The sequence below is a fragment of the Oryctolagus cuniculus genome, chromosome 1 (genome assembly GCF_051225735.1).
Source record: "Oryctolagus cuniculus isolate XC-2025 breed Fujian yellow rabbit chromosome 1, ASM5122573v1, whole genome shotgun sequence".
In the NCBI taxonomy this organism is placed as follows: domain Eukaryota; kingdom Metazoa; phylum Chordata; class Mammalia; order Lagomorpha; family Leporidae; genus Oryctolagus; species Oryctolagus cuniculus.
Window position 1 is genome coordinate 128,468,410 of NC_142867.1, and position 21,119 is coordinate 128,489,528.

Below are 21,119 nucleotides of genomic sequence, written 5' to 3' on the forward strand. Positions count from 1 at the left end.
ACTCCTTTAGCAAGAGCATACAACATTTGCAAATGCAACCAATACCAAGGTTATTTCATGATGAATCTGGACATGTTCACTTTTTTAATGTGTATAACAAATAAAGCTGTTTTCCTAGTATAGTTTAGCATTTCAAAAAGCAGCTCATTTTCCTGGCAGCTACCAAAAGCTCACTAAATCCTAAATATATGAACTCTAAGCCAACACGACAGAAACCTAGTGAATACCAGAAATCAGGTAAACTGCTCAACTGTCCAATATGTGAGGGAAAGACTTACCTGGCAATGTCTGGGTGTGAATCTATCAAAGTACTGACAAATCGAAAGAACAGAGAGCCCTTCCATTTCACAAACTCTTCCTGTACAAAGAGAAACCGGCATATTTCAGGACAAATTTCAACACATAAACCTCCGATGTATCTGATCACACAAGCACCTGTTGATGTTCCTGTGTGTGACATCACACCTGCCAGCTATGGGTCTGTGGGCACGTGAGCACAGACATTAGCACTCGTTCCCCCTCATCTTGAAAGCACCCACCATATATTACAAAGAGGTGCAGAGGAGCAGGAGGGTAGAACAGACTGAAAGCACGTGGCTTCCCAGGGAGAGAGCCACTGGCACTCCGCAAGGTGCGCACTGCATGGGAAGAGGAGCATGTAAACCATGTGAGAGTAGATGTACAACCAGGTCAAATGCTTTCTTAAATAAAATGACTTTCTTCTCAATGCATAAAAAAAAAATCTAATGCTCTATAGAACATTATAGTCCACTGAGCTCTTCCACACATTTGACACTGTGAGAGAACCCAGCACAAACATTTTATAATTAAGAAATTAAGTATGAGAAACATGAACTTTTCCAAGGTCAGGAGAATGACTGAACTGCAACTGCCTAATGTTTTTTTCTCTACATGGCACTGATCTGCAAAATCAAAATTTCATACTGCTTGACAGGATGTGTGAACAAACACTTAAAACCAATATCCATAAGTAATGATCTGTTTAAAAGGTTGCACTGAACATTAGAAGAGTGGTACTCTAAACCAGAGATGAGGCTAATTATTTGTGGATTCTACTACAAAGCAAGCACATTTCTTATGCTACCCAAATATTCCCTCAAATAAAAAGCAACGGTGGAGAAGAAGGAGGAGAGGTCTAACTCACTCCGTACCTGCAAGAGGTTGGTGAGCAAGATGAGTGTCTGCTTTCGGATGAAAGGGTCTGGGTCCTTCAGACACATGGCGATGTTAGGAATATACTTGTCCACCATGACAGTGTACCGGATGCAGAGATCACACATGACAATGATGACGTTGTTGCGGACAGCCACATCTTCACAAACCTCAAGCTCTCGGACAAGGGCTGGGATGCTCTTTTTGGCAAGGTCCTCGTGCTGCAGGCACAGTTTCCCTGTTACAGAAGACAGGATGCTGTCTTGATTCTGCTGTATCCTAACTCCATGCCTAAATTTTCTCCAGGTTTATCTTGCTATGGATCATATTTAAGCCAAGTTAAGAGATCATGTCCACTGTCACAGACCAGAAATTAAAGGCAGAAGGACCCATCTTAAATATTAGAAAGTTCAAAATACCTTAAGGAAAAATAAGTTATATCAGGGGTTTCATAAGCTGCATGTTATGGGATAGTCTTTACATTAATAAAACTACCTTCTTTTAAAAGTCAACATTGGGATGCTGCATTTACCTATTTACCTGGAAAATGACTAACAAGGCCTAACAGGTGATACATTTTACTTCTGGTTATACATATACTCCAGGGAGCTAAGTATCTTTAATGAATTTGAAGTTTAAGCTAGATAAGTAGGAAAAAATGCTCATCTCATTTATTTGATGTTGTTCATAGTTATAGGAGGGCTGTTGAGTTTTATTTGTTTATGTTTGTTTTGTGGTCTGAGTAAGTTTTGCTCTTATTCTCAATTCTTAGATATCTGAAAAATAACTATTATTAGAAAAAACATTCATAACTCTTCTCTGACAAAAAGTATTCAGCCAAACTAAGGGAAAACAAAAACAGTTCAAATTATAGCAGAGGTCAATGTTTCTAGGAGCAATCTGAGTTCATGAGTTCATCTACCAATTCTAGAAAGTATTAAATAAACCATCTCCTTTTATAAAACAACTTCAAATTTATTTTTCATTCCCAGAACTCAGCGAAGTACCTAGAATACTGTTTTGATAAACAGACTTCATGGTGCTATATTATGAGCATAAAAAGTCACAGGAACAGATATATTTGTAACAAATTAACATAATCCTACTAGAACAACAGCTCCTCATGAAGAGCCTTCTGAGTCTCCTGGTCTTGGGTCTCTGTTAGGCCTGCAGAGCTTGTGGAGTAAGAGTTGGACAAAGCGTAAGCATGGCAGTGCACACCACACTGACATGGCTGGAATTGTTCAGGAAAAGAGCTACCCATGGAACCAGAATGCGTAACCCCACATTAGTCTTACCTAAGGTGATGACAGCATGTGCTCTAATCACAGACGGCATGACAGAGCCTCTGACTTGGGAGGGTGGCTGGCTGGCTGTGGCATGGGAAAGGAGAAAGATTTATTGATGGTCTCTCAGCAGTGACTGCAGTCTCACAACACCCCTGTAGAGAGTATGATTTCAAGGCCTCACCGTGATCTGTATCAGCAGAGGAGGCCAGGATGGACTGAATCAGAAGGAAGACTCGCTTCTCCACACTGGCAGGACACAGCTGGGCTATATCCCCTAAGGTAAAAATGTACTTCACCTATAATGAGAAACGGTTTCACAATAAAAACAAGGCAAAAGAAAAATGAATACTTGCTAGACCAAGAACATGTCAAAGGCATACATTTTGGCCTCCAAGTTAAAAAAATTTTTTTCTGTTGTTTCATAAACATATGGCCATTGCAAAAATCTGGGGCTGGCGCTGTGGCGTAGTGGTTAAGGCTGCCGCCTGCAGTGCCTGCATCCCATATGGGCGCCAGTTTGAGTCCCAGCTGCTCCACTTCTGATCCAGCTCTCTGCTATGGCCTGGGAAAGCAGTAGAAGATGCACCAAGTCCTTGTGTCCCTGCACCCATGTGTGAGACCCGGAAGAAGCTCCTGTCTCCTGACTTAGGATCAGCGTAGCTCCAGCCGCTGCGGCAAACTGGGGAGTGAAGCAGTGGATGGAAGACCTCTCTCTCTCTGCCTCTCCTCTCTGTGTAACTCTGTTTTTCAAATAAATCTTTAAAAAAATAAATAAATTCAATCACTACTTAATGAAACTCAAAACTAGAATGAGATATAACTTTTTCATCTAAACCCAGACACTTCCACAGATAAAAGGGGTTGCTGTTATTAACAATGACGTTATAACAGTGCAAGCCAGAATTGCCTTGGGTAATCTGGGACATTGAATCATCTACTTATAATCCCATTACCCAAAGATGGTAACACTACTTTTCTGTATTACTTCCTTTTCAAACATTTCTATATTATAATCACATAGCTTTATACTTGCTTTTTCTAAACATTTACCAATCATATTATTTTGACGTTCCAATTATTACTTTGTATATTTGGTATTTTTCATGTCAATATATCCAACAAGCAGGTGCAGTAAGTATGCCATTTAAAAATGACAGACATCATTATAATTTATTTCACCAATCTACTACCAATGGACATTTACCTAACCCTTTCTTATTGTTTATATTAGCTCTGGGGAACCCCTTTGTAACTGTGAATACTGTTCAATTTCCTCATATGTGAAATCCAGGGTGACGGTATATTTGAAAACATATTTCCAAATTTTTCTCCAGATTATTTACTATCCAGAACCCCTACCCAGCACAAACACAAACACCTGCTCCCTAAGCCACTGCTACCATGTGTTTATCAATGGCATTTAATTTCACAGTGATGTTTTGTTTACCTCAAAAATGGAGGGGTGATACTGAACAGAAATATGTCAAATGAAAGTTTATAAGACAAGAAAGCCAATAAATACACGTGGGTTTAAACAATCTTGAACATCCTGTATCTCTTAATGGATTAAATAAACATTTCAATTCTACTGAAATAAGCACAACACCTAGGGTCAAACTCGTCCATTTGTGTTTTGAGTGAAATATTTAACATTTCAAACAACATCTGAGGAGGGAAAACTCACTGGTCAGGAGAAACATTTTCCTCAATGAGGGCAGTGACTGCCCAAATGAATGAGAAGAGTAAGACCTTCTAGAATCCTAAGTCACATCCACGCTACACACTACACATCATGGTACTTGTAACACAAGTGTTCCTGTAATGACCGTGTGGCACAGTGGTCTTTTCCTTCTACACATTTACACCTGATCTGAAATCACTCAGAACTGTAAGAGCTAGGCTGGCAAAACAGGAACTGAACACAGAAAAGAAAGACTCTACTTATTTTAATAGACGTGAGAAATGGACGACTGTTTAAATGATGGCTTATACTGAAGAGAATCAGAGGCAGCTTATCTTTTTATTGTATAGCACCAGATGATGGAATCAGATTTACCAAAACACAGCCACTGAAATTGGCCAACTGGTTGGACATGACTGGATCCCAGAAGTCTCTTACATGGAAACCATTTCTAAAGTAGGGGTGCCATATATGACAGTCTTGCTGCTCCAAGGGCATCTGTGCTTTGAACTGTCAAGTCTCTCATTTTCTTTTAGACATTACTTTACAGCTATTCTCCATTTCCAAGTTCTGATGTTCAAACAGCTAAGAAGACATGTTACAGCATCTTGAAAAACCAAAACAATCCAAAAGAACATACACAATTTATTATTTTTCTACCTTATTATTTCTAAACTTGACTCTACCAGCTTAAAACACATATTTTGTTTTTCCTATTGTAATAATATTTCTCATAGGGGCCGGCAGCGATGCCAGGATCCCATATGGGTACTGGTTTCTGTCCTGGTTGCTGCACTAGTGATCCAGCTCTGGGCTAATGGGCTGGGAAAAGCAGCAGAAGATGGTCCAATTGTCTGGGCTCCTGCCACCAACATGGGAGACCTGGATGAAGCTCTTAGCTTCAGCCTACATCAGCCCTGGCTGTGTGGTCACTTGGGAAGTGAACCAGTAGATGGAAGATCTCGCTGTCTCTTCCTTCTTTCTGTAATTCCAGCTTTCTAATAAATAAAATCTAACTGGATAAGTATATATCATCAAATTTTCCTCCATATAATAAGTATACAATAAAAAGAATGAACAAGTTGGCTGGCGCTGCGGCTCAATAGGCTAATCCTCTGCCTGCGTCGCCGGCACACCAGGTTCTAGTCCCGGTCGGGGCACTGGATTCTGTCCCGGTTGCCCCTCTTCCAGGCCAGCTCTCTGCTGTGGCCCGGGAGTGCAGTGGAAGATGGCCCAGGTCCTTGGCCCCTGCACCCGCATGGGAGACCAGGAAAAACACCTGGCTCCTGGCTTTGGATCAGCGCAGTGCGCCGGCCACAGCGCGCCGGCCGTGGCGGCCATTGGAGGGTGAACCAACGGCAAAAGGAAGACCTTTCTCTCTGTTTCTCTCTCTCACTGTCCACTCTACCTGTCAAAAAAAAAAAAAAAAAAAAAAAAAAAAAAAAAAAGAATGAACAAGTTATCAATAAAAGAGATTCTTCTAAAAGCAGTTAAGTTCTAGGCTAGGAGAGCTCTTTTCTTGTTAGTATCATTTGAAGTGCACATTAAAAATCATCTTTAAAAAACTCCCATTGGTCTGAAAGAAGAGGAAGGAATGCTTAGGAAAAGCAGCTGCTTACCAACAGGTCTTCGTCCACAGTCCCTGCTCCATGTTCCTTCAAAACAATGTTGGAGAGGTGGTGCTCACAGGTAGACAGCACATCCCCACACACTTGCTTTAGCAGGTCCTACGGCGAGCCAAAGATCATCTCTGAAGGGCCCAGTACACCTCCCACAGTACCCACCAACACTGTGTTCTCATAACAAGCTATGATCTCCAACTGCACCAGCCATCATGCTTGAGTATCTTTCATCTTTCTGCAAACTCTCCCAAACCACAGTGACACACTTTTAATAATCTAGCTATAAGGGGCCAGTGTTATGGCTTAGTGGGTAGAACCTTCATCTGTGATGCCAACTTCCCATATGGCCACCGGTTCGTGCTGGGAGCTCCACTTCTGATGTAGCTCCCTGCTAATCGCCTGGGAAAGCAGTGGAAGATGGCTCAAGTGTTTGGGCCCCTGACACCCATGTGGGAGACCTGGAAGAAGCTCCTGGCTCCTGGCTTTGGCCTGGCCCAGTCCTGGCTCTTGCAGCCATCTGGGTAGTGAACCAGCAGATGGGAAACTTCTCTCTCTGTGTCTCCCTCTCTGTTAACTCTTTTAAATAAATAAATAAATCTTTAAATAACGATTTAGCCATAAGAACTAGCTTAGTGGAATTTATAAGGAACAGTCTATCCATCACCTATAGCTGCCATATAATGGCAAAAAGCAAATATTTACGAAGATCTAGTGCCCTCGTTTATAGACATCCATAATAGCACTATTCCTCCAATTTGCATAAAAAGTTGTAATTCTTCTGGCACATGTAGGTGGTGATTAACTACAGTGACAAACACTTGATTTTAAAAAGACATAACAGGGAGATCAGTAGTTATTCTTATGAACTGTATTCTTTAGAGGCAAGTTTTCAGTGTGTTACTGGCTACGATACCTTTAATGGATTGGTGCACCACATCTAACTGCACCACTACCCAAGGGAGAACTTCACTCCCTCTGAGAGGTTGTTCCTAAACACCCAGATTAAGTTAAGTGCTTTCACTCCAGAAGTTTACTGTTACTGTATTCATATATTTACTTTAGGGCTGATCATATTATGTTGAAGTTATATTTATTTATGTGTACATCTCCTCTACTACCCTGTAGGTGCCTTAGGAAGGAACGCTGAATCAACTTCATTCAGTGTCTAACAGTAGCACTACCCCAACACAGCACCTAAGCAATGTTGCCAAACCACTAACAGCAGCATATATTTCAGTCTGACTCAGCTTAAAATGTATCAAAACAATCACTTTCAAAAGAACTATTGTACTTTAGATTGCAAAATCTATAATAAAATTCTGTTGTAAGCAATAAACTATATAACCTGTTGGCTAGGAACTTCTGAAATTCCTATGCATTTCCCTGATGAGAAGACAAAATCAACTTGTGGTAGAGCTCAAGAGGAGAACTTGAGCAGTGTGACTGGTAACTCTCAGAACCACAACATCCACAAAAGCAGTCCAATAATCCAGTGTTGGCACTCTTGCCACACTTCCACAAGGAAGTGTCAACTTCTACTGAGCACTTCCAATTACTAGGGGTGTATGCTGAGCAAGCCCCTCTATTTCAGGCACATCTCAGGATATTTTTTTCTTCAGGTGGCCAGAATATGCTTCCTTATAATTCCTGCTTGAGGTATAGACTGGTTCCTGGGAATATCAAATACATTCAATTCTTCTCGGTGAAAGTCCTCCATATATTTGAATTTAGCTGAGCTCCCTATTCCATGCCATTTCCCTTCTTTATAAACACCCCAGGACCTTATATAACTTGCTTTGTAATCCCTTCATCCAATTACTTTCCTGCAGATGTATTCAAAATTTCCCTCAGAAGTTCTCACTGAAGTTGAATTATGAGAACATCTCAACTTAGATTTAACCATGACATTATCAGGACCATCACCATTCTTATTCTACACACTATTTCTATTAACACAGTCTAAGCTCGCATCAATATCTTAATGACTGACAAAAAACACTACCTACATCAAGCTTATATAAGACAAAAATATCCAAAGACCCAAGTCTTCATGGATACTGCAACTGACTTATAATAATCTATTCTTTGAGTATTTCCTTATTCTCAGTTAAATACAGAATATTCTATTACAGAGGGAAAAAAAGTTTTTAGAGCAAATAAATGGGTGAAATGGATTTATGCTATGCTAAGATTCTGGGAAATCCCAAAGCCTTATTCTATTGCCTACCACTGAGGCAGGTAGTATTGGAAGAGCTAAAATCTTGGCCATTTGTCTAACATGGTAGTAAGTTTTACTCCTTTCCTAGCTCTGTTTCTAATGTGAAGACAACTTTGTCTTCTTCACAGGCCCTATAATAGCATAACTCACTATTTTCAGGATAATGAGCCATCAGCAAGCATCAAATGATGTCTGGCCCTGATGGCACACCATAGAGCTAATTCTCTTTCCAGACACTGCTGGTGAAAGGCACACTGGGGGAGGACTCTGAGACCCTAGCTGTAGCACTGGCTCTGCCATCAGGAAGCTAGGTGCCATGAAACTTGTGGAACTGCTTATCATAACCTGCCATGTAAATCTTCCCTGATCATCCTTTACATCATTCTTTCTTAATTTTTAATAGGACCACTATCATACTTGTTTGTTTCCCAATATTGATCAATGATATTCAAGTAGTTTCCTACTTTAAGTAACATTTTTTTCAAGTTTTTCATATAATTTCTTGGATCCTGAGATAAACAGAAAAATCAAATGCAAGTATCCCTTTCAACAGTTAAAGTGCTGAAAGGCAGATTCCAGGAAAACACCAGACACATATACATGAGAAATACCTCAGCCAACTTGCCAGTAAATCACAAACCTCACAGTTAAAATACATTGTAATTACAAGTAGAAATGTAATAAGGGACTTTCTCCATAAGAAAAGGAAGCCAAGAAAGTAGCCACTTAGTTCAGATGGAAAACTTAAATATATTACAAAAATTATTTGAATTCATTTTTGATTTCCATATTCATTATTAATAACCTCCAGCCCTAAATTTGTTTCATTATCATCAGCACTGTAAAGGAGTATATCTCATGATAAAAACAGAGTATCTGGTAATGAAACTGTTAGAGATACTGATATGGAAACCTCCCTGGAGCCACAGTAATTGTCTTACCTAATTCACTGATTTGGATTTGTGTTCATGCACCTAGATAAGAGCCTTAGCTGTAGGCAGTGGGCAACTCTGGGGACATACCAAAACAGTTGAATGATATAATCTATTGTAACAAGACACGCAGTTTCCAGGATTATGACTTATCAAAAGATCAGAAATTCTGAGGTCTGAGGGAACTTCCAGATATGCTAGAGAATTGCCTATTAAATGTTCTTGGAATGAGGATGCAAATGAAGGATCTGCATGTCTCAGAAGCGTCTGGGCCACAACTCATGGAAGACAGATAACCTTGCCAAGTTCTCACCAGAAGATGAATGTCAATCAACAGGCATGCCTTACTAAATGACACTTAAACCTGGAACCAAGGTGGTGACTAAGCCAAGTGAACCAAGTTATTAACTAGATCTTCCTGGGAAAGGTCAACTGTTAGTCACATAGGTAATGCCTTGTTGTGGCAATAGCTGCTGGGGCCTACATATTCTTACAGGTGCTCTGTTCCTAGAGAATACTCCTTAAACTTCAAAACAGAGTCATACATCTAGGTACATAAAGTAAGAACATATTAAGGAGGGTTTGTGGCCTTACCTGCTCTTCCACCAGTGTCTCTGAGGAGGCTCTACAAAGCCTTTGCAAAGTATCAACAGCTGAACTGATCAACTCGAGAGACCACTGAAATCCATTCAGCTTGCATTTGACGACATCTAAGAAGGAAGTCAAAACCCTTGAACCTTAGCTTCTTAACTATACAAAAGTCAAGTGAGCAGCAATGCCCTTTCAAGAACTAGGCAGCAACAGACACTCACTCACCTGTAACCTTGTCCCGGGTGCCCTTAGGAAGATGCTTTGCAATATGCCCAATAACACACAGAATGTGTCCCAGGGTGTCTGCACGGGGATTCTGTTGACTAGAGAAAGGGCAGGAGGAATAGCAGGACAGAAGCAAATTAAACACTGCTGCCAAACATGTTTCTTCTGGATGATTAACACTGGAGGAAACAGGGTAGGTAGCATGGCTTAGGACCAACTGTGAGGACAGGCAGGCACCGCCTGTACCTGGACAAAGGGTGAGCTGCCAGTTTAAAAGTCATTCTTATTTCTCATGGTTCTTTTCAGATCAGAATTTATTTTTTATTTATTTATAAAATTTTCTTTTATTCATTTTATTTGTTTGAAAGGCAAAGAGAGAGAGAGAGAGAGCGAGCTCTCCCATTCACTAGTTCTCTCTGCGAATCTCCTGGCTGGGCTAGGAAGAAGCCAAGAACAAGGAACTCCATCCTAGTTTCCCATGTAAATGGCAGGGACCTAACTATTTGAATCGTCACCTGCTGCCTCCCAGGGTGTGTGTTAGCAGAAAGATGGAACTGGGGGTGCAAACAGGACTTGAACCCAGACATTCTGATATTGGATACAGATAAGTGGCATTGTAACTGTAGGTCTATGTCAGAATTTAAAGAAAAGATCACTGTCCACAAGGAGCTAAGAAATAAGACATTCCAGGCCGGCGCCGTGGCTCACTAGGCTAATCCTCCACCTTGTGGTGCCTGCACGCCGGGTTCTAGTCCCGGTCGGGGCGCCGGATTCTGTCCTGGTTGCCCCTCTTCCAGTACAGCTCTGCTGTGGCCAGGCAGTGCAGTGGAGGATGGCCCAAGTGCTTGGGCCCTGCACCCCATGGGAGACCAGGATAAGCACCTGGCTCCTGCTATCAGATCGGCGCGGTGCGCTGGCCACTGCAGCGGCCATTGGAGGGTGAACCAACGGCAAAGGAAGACCTTTCTCTCTGTCTCTCTCTTTCTCACTGTCCACTCTGCCTGCCAAAAAAAAAAAAAAAAAAAAAAAAAAAAGAAATAAGACATTCCTTGCTAAGCCATAATCTTTGTTTCTTTGTTTCCAAGAATTTGTAGTGCCCAGCAGTGGCTGGATTACAAACATGCATACCTGCTGATCTTCTCCCAGGACTGTATTATCTTGGTGTGGTCCAGCTTGGGTGATGAGCAGGTGATCTTGGAGAGCAGCATCCAGGCTGGTGCAGAATGCTCTGTGCCAGTGTGAGAGATCATGTTGTTGATAAAAGTGGGGGAGAATTTATCTTTCTTGGACCAGATATGAAAAGCCTTATTTAAATAGCGGCTGAAAAGAAAAACAGGGAAGCAGAGTTGTAACTATAAATATCAAAATGGTTCAGACTGGGCCTCACTGGAAGGGCACCAACTCCCACGCTCTGGGATCCCCTCGGGCACATAAATATCCACTCGGAGCTTCCTTGCTAGTGGCATGTCTGATGCCAAACAGGTAGCTTTTGAATCTTTATTAAAAATTCATGTGAGAGCCTTCTTATCCTCAACCCCTCTAGAATTTCTTCACACACTGGATACCTTATAAATATCAAATACATCTACAGCCTATGGGGTTGTAGTGACAAAAAAAGACAAACACTGGCCGGCGCCGCGGCTCACTAGGCTAATCCTCCGCCTAGCGGCGCCGGCACACCGGGTTCTAGTCCCGGTCGGGGCGCCAGATTCTGTCCTGGTTGCCCCTCTTCCAGGCCAGCTCTCTGCTGTGGCCAGGGAGTGCAGTGGAGGATGGTCCAAGTCCTTGGGTCCTGCACCCCATGGGAGACCAGGAAAAGCACCTGGCTCCTGCCATCGGATCAGTGCGGTGCGCCGGCCGCAGCGCGCTGGCCGCGGCGGCCATTGGAGGGTGAACCAACGGCAAAAGGAAGACCTTTCTCTCTGTCTCTCTCACTGTCCACTCTGCCTGTTAAAAAAAAAAAAAAAAAAGGCGAACACTGTGCCTTTGCATTAGACAGACTGGACACGAATGGCATCCTAGCATTTAGATATGTTTTTTTAAATTTTTTTTAATATTTTATTTTTTTGACAGGCACAGTGGACAGTGAGAAAGAGAGAGAGACAAAGAGAAATGTCTTCCTTTGCCGTTGGTTCACCCTCCAATGGCCGCCGCAGTGGCCGGCGCACCGCGCCGATCCGATAGCAGGAGCCAGGTACTTATCCTGGTCTCCCATGGGGTGCAGGGCCCAAGTACTTGGGCCATCCTCCACTGCACTCCCGGGCCACAGCAGAGAGCTGGCCTGGAAGAGGAGCAGCCGGGACAGAATCCGGCGCCCCGACCAGGACTAGAACCCAGTGTGCCGGCACCACAAGGCGGAGGATTAGCCTAGTGAGCCACGGTGCCGGCTAGATATGTTGATATTAAATTGAGTTAAAATTTGCTATAACCGCAGCTGGTGCTGTGGTGTTCTGGGTTAAACCACCATCTGCAGTACAAGTTCAAGGCCCAGCTGCTCCACTTCGGATCCAACTCCCTGCTGATGCATATGAGAAAGCAGTGGAAGACAGCCCAAGTCCTTGGGCCCCTGCATCCCATCAGAGACCTGGCAGTTGCTCCTGGATCCTGGCTCCTAATCAGCCTACTTCTGGCTGTTTGGGGAGTGATCCAGCTGATAGAAGCGCGCTCTCGCTCGCTCTCGCTCACTCTCTCTCTCCCACTCTCTCTGTAACTCTGCTTTCCAAATAAATAAATCTTTTTTTTTTACTTTTATTTAGTAGATTTAAATTTCCAAAGTACAGTTTATGGATTACAATGGCTTTTTCCCCCCAATAACTTCCCTCCCACCCACACCCCTCCCAGCTCCCGCTCCCTCTCCCCTTCCATTCACATCAAGATTCATTTTCAATTCTCTTTATATACAGAAGATCGATTTAGTATATATTAAGTAAAGATTTCATCAGTTTGCACCCACACAGAACCTAAAGTGTAAAATACTGTTTGAGTACTAGTTATAGCATTAATTCACATTGGACAACACATTAAGGACAAAGATCCCACATGAGGAGTAAGTACACAGTGACTCCTGTTGTTGACTTAACAATTGGACACTCTTGTTTATGGCATCAGTAATCACCCTAGGCTCTAGTCATGAGTTACCAAGGCTATGGAAGCCTTTTTGAGTTCACTGACTTTGATCTTATTTAGACAAGGTCAAAGTGGAAGTTCTCTCCTCCCTTCAGAGAAAAGTACCTCCTTCTTTGATGGCCCGTTCTTTCTATTGGGATCTCACTTGCAGAGATCTTTCATTTAGTGTTTTTTTTTTGTTTTTGTTTTTGTTTTTGTTTTTTTTTTTTTTTTTTTTTTTTGCCAGAGTGTCTTGGCTTTCCATGCCTAAAATACTCTCATGGGCTCTTCAGCCAGATCCAAATGCCTTAAGGGCTGATTCTGAGGTCAGAGTACTGTTTAGGACATATGCCATTCTATGGGTCTGCTGTGTATCCTGCTTCCCATGTTGGATCGTTCTCTCCCTTTTTTATTCTATCAGTTAGTATTACCAGACACTAGTCTTGTTTGTGTCATCGCTTTGACTCTTAGACCTATCAGTATGATCAATTGTGAACTGAAATTGATCACTTGGACTAGTGAGATGGCATTGGTACATGCAAACTTGATGGGATTGTATTGGAATCCCCTGGCACATTTCTAACTCTATCATTGGGGTAAGTCTGATTGAGCATGTGCTGAACTGTACATCTCCTCCCTCTCTTATTCCCACTCTTATTTTTAACAGGGATCACTTTTCAGTTAAATTTAAACACCTAAGAATAATTGTGTGTTAATTACAGAGTTCAAGTGGAACTAAAAGGGATAAAGTATTAAATTGTACATCAACAGTTGGGACAAGGGCTGATCAAGTCACTGTTTCTCATAGTGTCCATTTCACTTCAACAGGTTTCATTTTTGGTGCTCAGTTGGTGCTCAGTTGTTCTCAGGGAGAACATGATATTTGCCCTTTGGGACTGGCTTATTTAATCCAGCATGATGTTTTCCAGATTCCTCCATTTTGTTGCAAATAACCAGATTTCATTTTTTCTTTTTACTGCTGTATAGTGTTCCATAGAGTACATATCCCATAGTTTCTTTATCCAGTCTACCGTTGATGGGCATTTAGGTTGATTCCACGTCTTAGCTATTGTGAATTGAGCTGCAATAAACATTAAGGTGCAGACAGCTTTTTTGTTTGCCAATTTAATTTCCTTTGGGTAAATTTCAAGGAGTGGGATGGCTGGGCTGTATGGTAGAGTTATATTCAGGTTTCTGAGGAATCTCCAGACTGACTTCCACAGTGGCTTTACCAGTTTGCATTCCCACCAACAGTGGGTTAGTGTCCCTTTTTCCCCACTTCCTCGCCAGCATCTGTTGTTGGTAGATTTCTGTATGTGAGCCATTCTAACCGAGGTGAGGTGAAACCTCATTGTGGTTTTGATTTGCATTTCCCTGATTGCTGGAGCTCCAGGCTCCTGGCTTTGGATCAGCCCAACTCTGTGGCCACGTGACAATTTGGGGAATAAACCAGCAGACTGTTTCCTCCTTCCCCCTGAAACTACCTTTCAAAATAGATAAATCTTTTTTGAAAAATTTATTTAAAAAGAATCACATAAAATACTAGGTGATGTTTACTAAATGAAGCCAACGAAACAAGAAAAGAAGTCTTTGTACTTGCACTTTTAAAGTTTCAAATACAATTCCTCTCTGACACTGTCACCCTCCACATGAGGTGGGCCATCCCAGCAAGTCTCCAGTATACCCTGGCCCACCATGGCCACTGTGGTGCTCACCAGAATGCAACTCAACACCAACAGGGCTGACCTCCACTGGCCTTTCCTGGAGAAAGTAACCAACTGCTGCCTGTGCTTTAGACTCCAGTCTCCCTGTTGGATCTTTTTTGTATTTCTCTTCCTTAATCTTTTTTCTTCTTCTAATCACTGTAATTGCTGATTTTTGGAAACTTCTACTCTTAGGCCTATTCTCTTAGCTGCAACCCGCCTCTGACCTCATTCATTCCTAAGAGCTCCAAGAATCTCCAGCTTACATCCCAAGCTAGACTTCCATCTCCATACCCACCTTTCCCTACTTCTGTAAGCTAGAATTGAGCCAGGCAGGGATCAGCTATTTTCCTTGGACTCCGTGGAGACTTGAGACCTCTAAGCCATTGCACTGCCCTTTCCTGCCAGAAATTTTTTTTTTTTTTGGATAGATTTATTTATTTGAAAAGCGGAGTTACACACGGTGGGAGGGGGGAGACACAGAAAGACCTTTCATTCACTGGTTCACTCCCCAAATGGCTGCAATGGCTGCGGCTGAGCCAGGCCAAAGCCAGGAGCTTCATCTGGGTTTCCCATACGAGTGCAGAGGCCTAAGAACCTGGATCATCTTCATTGCTTTCCTAGGTGCATTAGCACAGAGCTGGAATGAAAGCAGGGCAGCCAGGACTCTAATTGTTGCTCATATAGGATGCAGGCATCACAGGTGGTGGCTTAACACAATGCATACTATCATTCGCCCCTGGAAATCCTCACTCTATGGCTGCCTGTCTAACTCCCAAACATTCCCTAATAGTGAACTCATGCCTCACCTCTGGGAAGTCACTCTAAGCTTTAAAAAAAAAAAATTGAAGTCTCCAGAATGCTACACGCTTTTTCTTCTCTGTGCTCCCATAACTCACATTCTATTTAAATTGTCATTTTATTTATTTTTTTCCACAAGACTCAGAGCTACCTGTGTATAGGAAGTACACTGATTTATTCTGTGTATCTTTATACTTACAACAGGTCAGAGAAACAATGTCTTCAAAATATCTCTGTCCATGGAATAAAGCAACCATTTCCCCCAACCCTCAAGCCTATCCCTCACCTATTCTATCCCTTCCACTTAATTTGCAAGTTCAGAACCTTGTGAGGTCATTCTCTTCTTCCAAGATGGCACCTGGCAAGCTGAGAACACTGGAGGGAAAGAACAGTGAGTTCCCACATGATGGATGGCAGAAGGGCAGAGAGAAAGTCTGTTCCTGAAAGCCTTACTTAAAGGGCATCCACCATCCACAAGGGTGGCGCCCTCATGGCCACATCTACCTCTTATAGGCCTCACTCTCCAATACCAGTAAATCGATAACTAAATTTTAACATAAACTTTGAAGGTGAAAAACCAAAGAGGGGCCGGCGCAGCAGCTCACTTGGCTAATCCTCTGCCTGCGGTGCTAGCACACCGGGTTCTAGTCCCGATTGGGGCACCGGATTCTGTCCCGGTTGCTCCTCTTCCAGTCCAGCTCTCTGCTGTGGCCCGGGAGTGCAGTGGAGGATGGCCCAAGTCCTTGGGCCCTGCACCCGCTTGGGAGACTGGGAAGAAGCACCTGGCTCCTGGCTTCGGATAGGTGTAGCTCTGGCTGTAGCAGCCATTTGGGGGATGAACCAACGGAAGGAAGACCTTTGTCTCTGTCTCTCTCTCTCACTTCTAACTCTGCCTGTCAAAACAAACAAACAAACAAAAAAAGAAAACCAAAGAGGATGCTAACAATCATTACTGAAATAACTTTAATGAGGCACTATAATGAGCCAGCTAATATATTTCTGTGGGACTTAGTGAATGCGCAAAAGGAGATCTAATCTCTTCTCATTTAGAGAGGAGTTATGGGCTGAATTGAGTGCCCTGCAAATTCATATTTTTGAGCCCTAACCCCTATAACCTCAGAATGTAGCTGCATTTGGAAAAAAAGATTTTTAAATAGAGGCTATCAGAGCAAACCTTACTCCCAGGTGGCCTTATAAGAGGTAATCTGGGGGCTGGCACTGTGACGTAGCTGGTGAGGCTGCAGCCTGCAGTGCCAACATCCCATATGTGAGTGGTTTGAGTCCTGGTTCTCAACTTCTGATCCAGCTCTCTGATATGGCCTGGGGAAGCAGTCCAAGTCCTTGGGCCCCTGCACCCACATGGGAGACCTGGAGGAAGCTCCTAGATCCTTTGGATTGGTGCAGCTTTGGCTGTTGCGGCCATCTGGGGAGTGAGCCAGCAGATGGAGATCTTTCTCTCTGCCTCTTTCAAATAAATAAATAAATCTTAAACAAAAAGGCAATCTGGACACACAGACAGCATGGATGTATAAGCAGGAGAGTAAAGACCAAGTGGGGGGCCGGCGCTGTCGTGCAATGGGTTAACACCCTGGCCTAAAGTGCTGGCATCCCTTATGGGCTACAGTTTGAGCCCCAGCTGCTCCACTTTCCATCCGGCTCTCTGCTATGGCCTGGAAAAGCAGTAGAAGATGGCCCAAGTCCTTGGGCCCCTGTACCCACGTTGGGGACGCGGAAGAAGCTTCTGGCTCCTGGCTTGAGGTCAGCACTAATCCGGCTGAGGCGGCCAACTGGGGAGTGAACCATAGGATGGAAGACCTTGCTCTCTCTCTGCCTCTCTTCTCTCTGTGTAACTCTGAGTTTCAAATAAATAAAAATAAAAATCTTAAAAAAAAAAAAAAAAAAGACCAATTGGGACATGGCTAGAAGGTGGCTATCTGCGGGCCAAGGAGAGGCCTTAACATAAAGCAATGCTGGCATCTTCCAGTTCTAGAACTGAGAAAGTAAACTTCCACTACTTAAGACACTCACTCTTGCTGTAGAATTTTGCTATGGCGGTCCTAGCAAATTAAAACAAGGGCTAATCAATTAAAACTTTAAATTAAAAAAAATGAATGTTGCTATGGTTGATATGGTTGAATGTGTCTCCCAGAGGTGCCAGGGTTGGGAGCCTGCCCCTGCCCTCAGTGTAGCAGTGCTGAAAAATAGTGTGGAACTTTTAAGAAGGGGTGGGGCCTTATGGGGGAGTAATCAGAGGTTTGAGGGTGCTGCCCTGGTAAGGAACTGATTCTCACAGGAAGCTGGTTAGTTTTTGAGCACTGTTATAAAAGAGTGAGCCTGGCCGTTTCTCAGTCTCTCTCTGGTTTCCGTATGATCTCTGTCTTGCACTTGCAGGCTACACCACCATCTGTCGTGACATGATGTAGTCACGGGAGGCTCCAGCAGAGCTCATGCCATGCTGTTTTGAATTTTCAACCTCCAAAAGTACTAGAAAAATACATCTCTTTTCTTTATAAGTACTATCTTATCATCACAGAAAATCTACTCATTAATTTATCTAGAACTGTGTCCTTTAAAAAAAAGAATATATTCTGAACATTCTACAAATCTGTGATACGTTCATAGTTGTACCATCATTTCATCATTAGTGTTGTTTATTTGGGCCTTTTCTTCTTTCTCGGCAAATCTTGGCAGTAGTTTGTCTTTTCCATTAGGTTTTTTGAAGACTCAGTTTTTCCTTGTTTCCCAATTTATTAACATCTGGTTTTCATTTTATTAATATTTAGTCTTAATTTATTTTTTTAAGATTCATTTATTTATTTGAAAGTCAGAGTTACACAGAGAGAGGAAAGGCAGAGAGAGAGAGAGACAGAGAGACAGAGAGAGAGGTCTTCCATCCAATGGTTCACTCCCGAATTGGCTGCAAAGGCAGGAGCTTCACTGATCTGAAGCCAGGAGCCAGGAGCTTCTTCCGGGTCTCCCAAACGGGTGCAGGGGCCCAAGCACTCGGGCCATCTTCTACTGCTTTCCCAGGCCACAGCAGAGAGCTGGATCAGAAGCGGAGCAGCTGGGTCTAGAACCGGCGCCCATATGGGATGCCGGCGCTTTGGGCCAGGGTGTTAACCCACTGTGCCACAGCACTGGCTCCGCATTTAGTCATTCATTCATTCATTCATTCATTTATTTTGATAGGCAGAGTGGACAGTGAGAGAGAAAGAGACAGAGAGAAAGGTCTTCCTTTTCCGTTGGTTCACCCTCCAATGGCTGCTGCGGCCGGCGCACCGCGCTGATCTGAAGCCAGGAGCCAGGTGCTTCTCCTGGTCTCCCATGCAGGTGCAGGGCCCAAGCATTTGGGCCATCCTCCACTGCCTTCCCAGGCCACAGCAGAGAGCTGGACTGGAAGAGCGGCAACCAGGACAGAATCCGGCGCCCCACGTATTTAATCTTAAATTAAATATTTCTTCAAATTCCTTTAGTTACTTTTTCTAACTTACAAAATTGAGCATGTGGCTAATTTTCAGTCCTTTTGCTTTTCTAATACACATTTAACATTAGGCTTTCCTTCTAAGAGCCCCTCCAGATACATTCTCATTTCCCCAAATCTCTCCATTCACTGGTTTGAGTTTCGAGTTATTTAGAATTATCTTTTGTTGATTCTGATATGCAGTGACACAGGAGGGGATAAGACAATGTTACCATAAACAAGGAGACACAGGCCCACCGGGCCTGAGGAGTTACCAGATGCATGCTTTGAAGTAACTATGCTTAATATACTGAAGGAAACAAAAAACAAGACTGAGAGTTCCAGCAGAGAACTGGAAACTATAACAAAGAACATTTAAACTGCAGAAATGAAAAATGCAATGGTATTATCTCAATAAATAGATTCGACAGTGGATTGCATACAAATAAAGAAGGCCAAGAATAATTAAGATACATTCAAGAGCTGTACAGAGGCAGGGAAAGAAGAGCAGGACACTGACTTCACTTGACAGCAGACTTTACAAAGCCACAATAATTAAGAGTGTGTATTGAGCCCGGCGCTGTGGTACAGCAGGATAACGCCCTGGCCTGAAGCGCCGGAATCCCATATGGGCACCAGTTCTAGTCCCGGCTGCTCCACTTCCTATCCAGCTCTCTGCTATGGCCTGGGATAGCAGTAGAAGATGGCCCAAGCCCTTGGGCCCCTGCACCCGTTTGGGAGACCCGGAAGAAGCTCCTGGCTCCTGGCTTCGGATCGGCGCAGTTCCAGCTGTTGTGGCCAACTGGGGAGTGAACCATTGGATGGAAAAGCGCGCTCGCTCGCTCTCTCTCTGCCTTTCCTCTCTCTGTGTAACTCTGTCAAGTAAAAAATAAATCTTTAAAAAAAAAAAGAGTGTGTGTTATAGATACCAGTAGGAACACATATGTTAACGTAGTAAAACAGAACAGAGACTTTTATGCTAGAGTTAAGAATTCTTGATTTGTTCTAAAGACGGAACTGCAAAGCAGGAAGGAAAGGATGGTTTTTTTGATCAATAGTTTTATTTAGAAAAATATCAAAGTTGATCCCTGACTAGTAGAATACATATAAATCAATGACAGATAAGTTTAACAGTGAAAACAAAAATATTTTTTTAAAAAATCAGACCTCTAGGAGATTATATAGGAGAATATCTACACGACTCTGTAGTAAGAAAATATTTCTTAAAAAAGTTATTATCTGGAGCCAGAGCTATGGAACAGTGGGTAAAGCAGCTGCTTGCAGTGCCATATGGACACCTGGCTGCTCCATTTTGGATCCAGCTCCCTCCTAATGTGCCTGGGAAGGCAGTGGAAGATGGTCCAAGTGCTTGGGCCCCTGCACCCACATGGGAGACCCAGATGAAGCTCTGGCTCTTGGCTTCAGCCTGCCCAGCCCTGGCTACTGCAGCCATCTGGGGAATGAAGCAGCAGATGGAAGATCTTTCTCTCTCTGACCCTCTCTCTCAAAAGAATAAATAAATCTTTTCAAAAAATATTAGCCAGGGACCAGCGCTGTGGCACAGAGGGTTAATGCCCTGGCCTGAAGTGCCAGCATCCCATATGGGCGCCGGTTCAAGACCCGGCTGCTCCACTTCCGATCCAGCTCTCTGCCGTGGCCTGGGAAAGCAGTGGAAGATGGCCCAAGTCCTTGGGCCCCTGCACTCATGTGGGAGACCCAGAAGAAGCTCCTGGCTCCTGGCTTCAGATCGGTGCAGCTCTGGCCATTGCAGCCAACTAGGGAGTGAACCACTGGATGGAAGACCTCTCTCTCTCTCTCCCTCCCTCCCTCCCTCTCCTCTCTCTGTGTAACTCTGACACTTGCAAATAGATAAATACATCTTTAAAAAATATATTAGCCATAGAGAGAAACCACTGACAAACAGAACGTCTCAGAAGATATCATAATGAGAGTAAAAAGGCAAACTAGAGTAGAAGATGTTTGCATTGCCTGTGACAGCAGCTTGTACACAGAACATGTACTGAACACTTTCAGATGAACAAGCGAGAGCGACAGTCCAGTAAAAAAAAACAGGACAAGAAATCTGGACGGGGAATTCACAAATGTATCTATATGCTAATCCATATATGAAAAAAAGGCTCAATCTTGTTAGTCAACATGGCAGTGTAAATTGAAGTCATCATGCAATAGCACTATTCATTCACTCAAATGGATAAAAAGAAAAAGACTGACATTCAGAATGATGGCCAAGATACAGAACAACCAGAACTGTCAAATACTATTAATGAAAACATAAATTGCTACAATCACACTGGAAAA

At 43.1% G+C, this 21,119-nt stretch overlaps 1 protein-coding gene across 4 annotated transcripts in view; it reads right to left on the reverse strand.

Annotated features, from left to right (window-relative positions):
• Nucleotides 1–21,119, reverse strand: part of NCAPD3 (non-SMC condensin II complex subunit D3) — a 72,435-nt gene that overhangs the window by 19,884 nt on the left and 31,432 nt on the right. For all 4 annotated transcript variants that reach the window (XR_016222116.1, XM_051834481.3, XM_051834480.3 and 1 more), the window contains 8 exons: nucleotides 10,860–11,051; nucleotides 9,732–9,829; nucleotides 9,510–9,625; nucleotides 5,763–5,870; nucleotides 2,644–2,758; nucleotides 2,472–2,546; nucleotides 1,173–1,411; nucleotides 279–358 (listed from right to left, as the gene is read on the reverse strand). Coding sequence is in view for 3 of the 4 variants with exons in the window: in XM_051834481.3 (XP_051690441.1) it covers nucleotides 279–358; nucleotides 1,173–1,411; nucleotides 2,472–2,546; nucleotides 2,644–2,758; nucleotides 5,763–5,870; nucleotides 9,510–9,625; nucleotides 9,732–9,829; nucleotides 10,860–11,051 (1,023 nt within the window). In the remaining variant the exon portion in view is untranslated. The remainder of the gene's footprint in view (nucleotides 1–278; nucleotides 359–1,172; nucleotides 1,412–2,471; nucleotides 2,547–2,643; nucleotides 2,759–5,762; nucleotides 5,871–9,509; nucleotides 9,626–9,731; nucleotides 9,830–10,859; nucleotides 11,052–21,119) is intronic.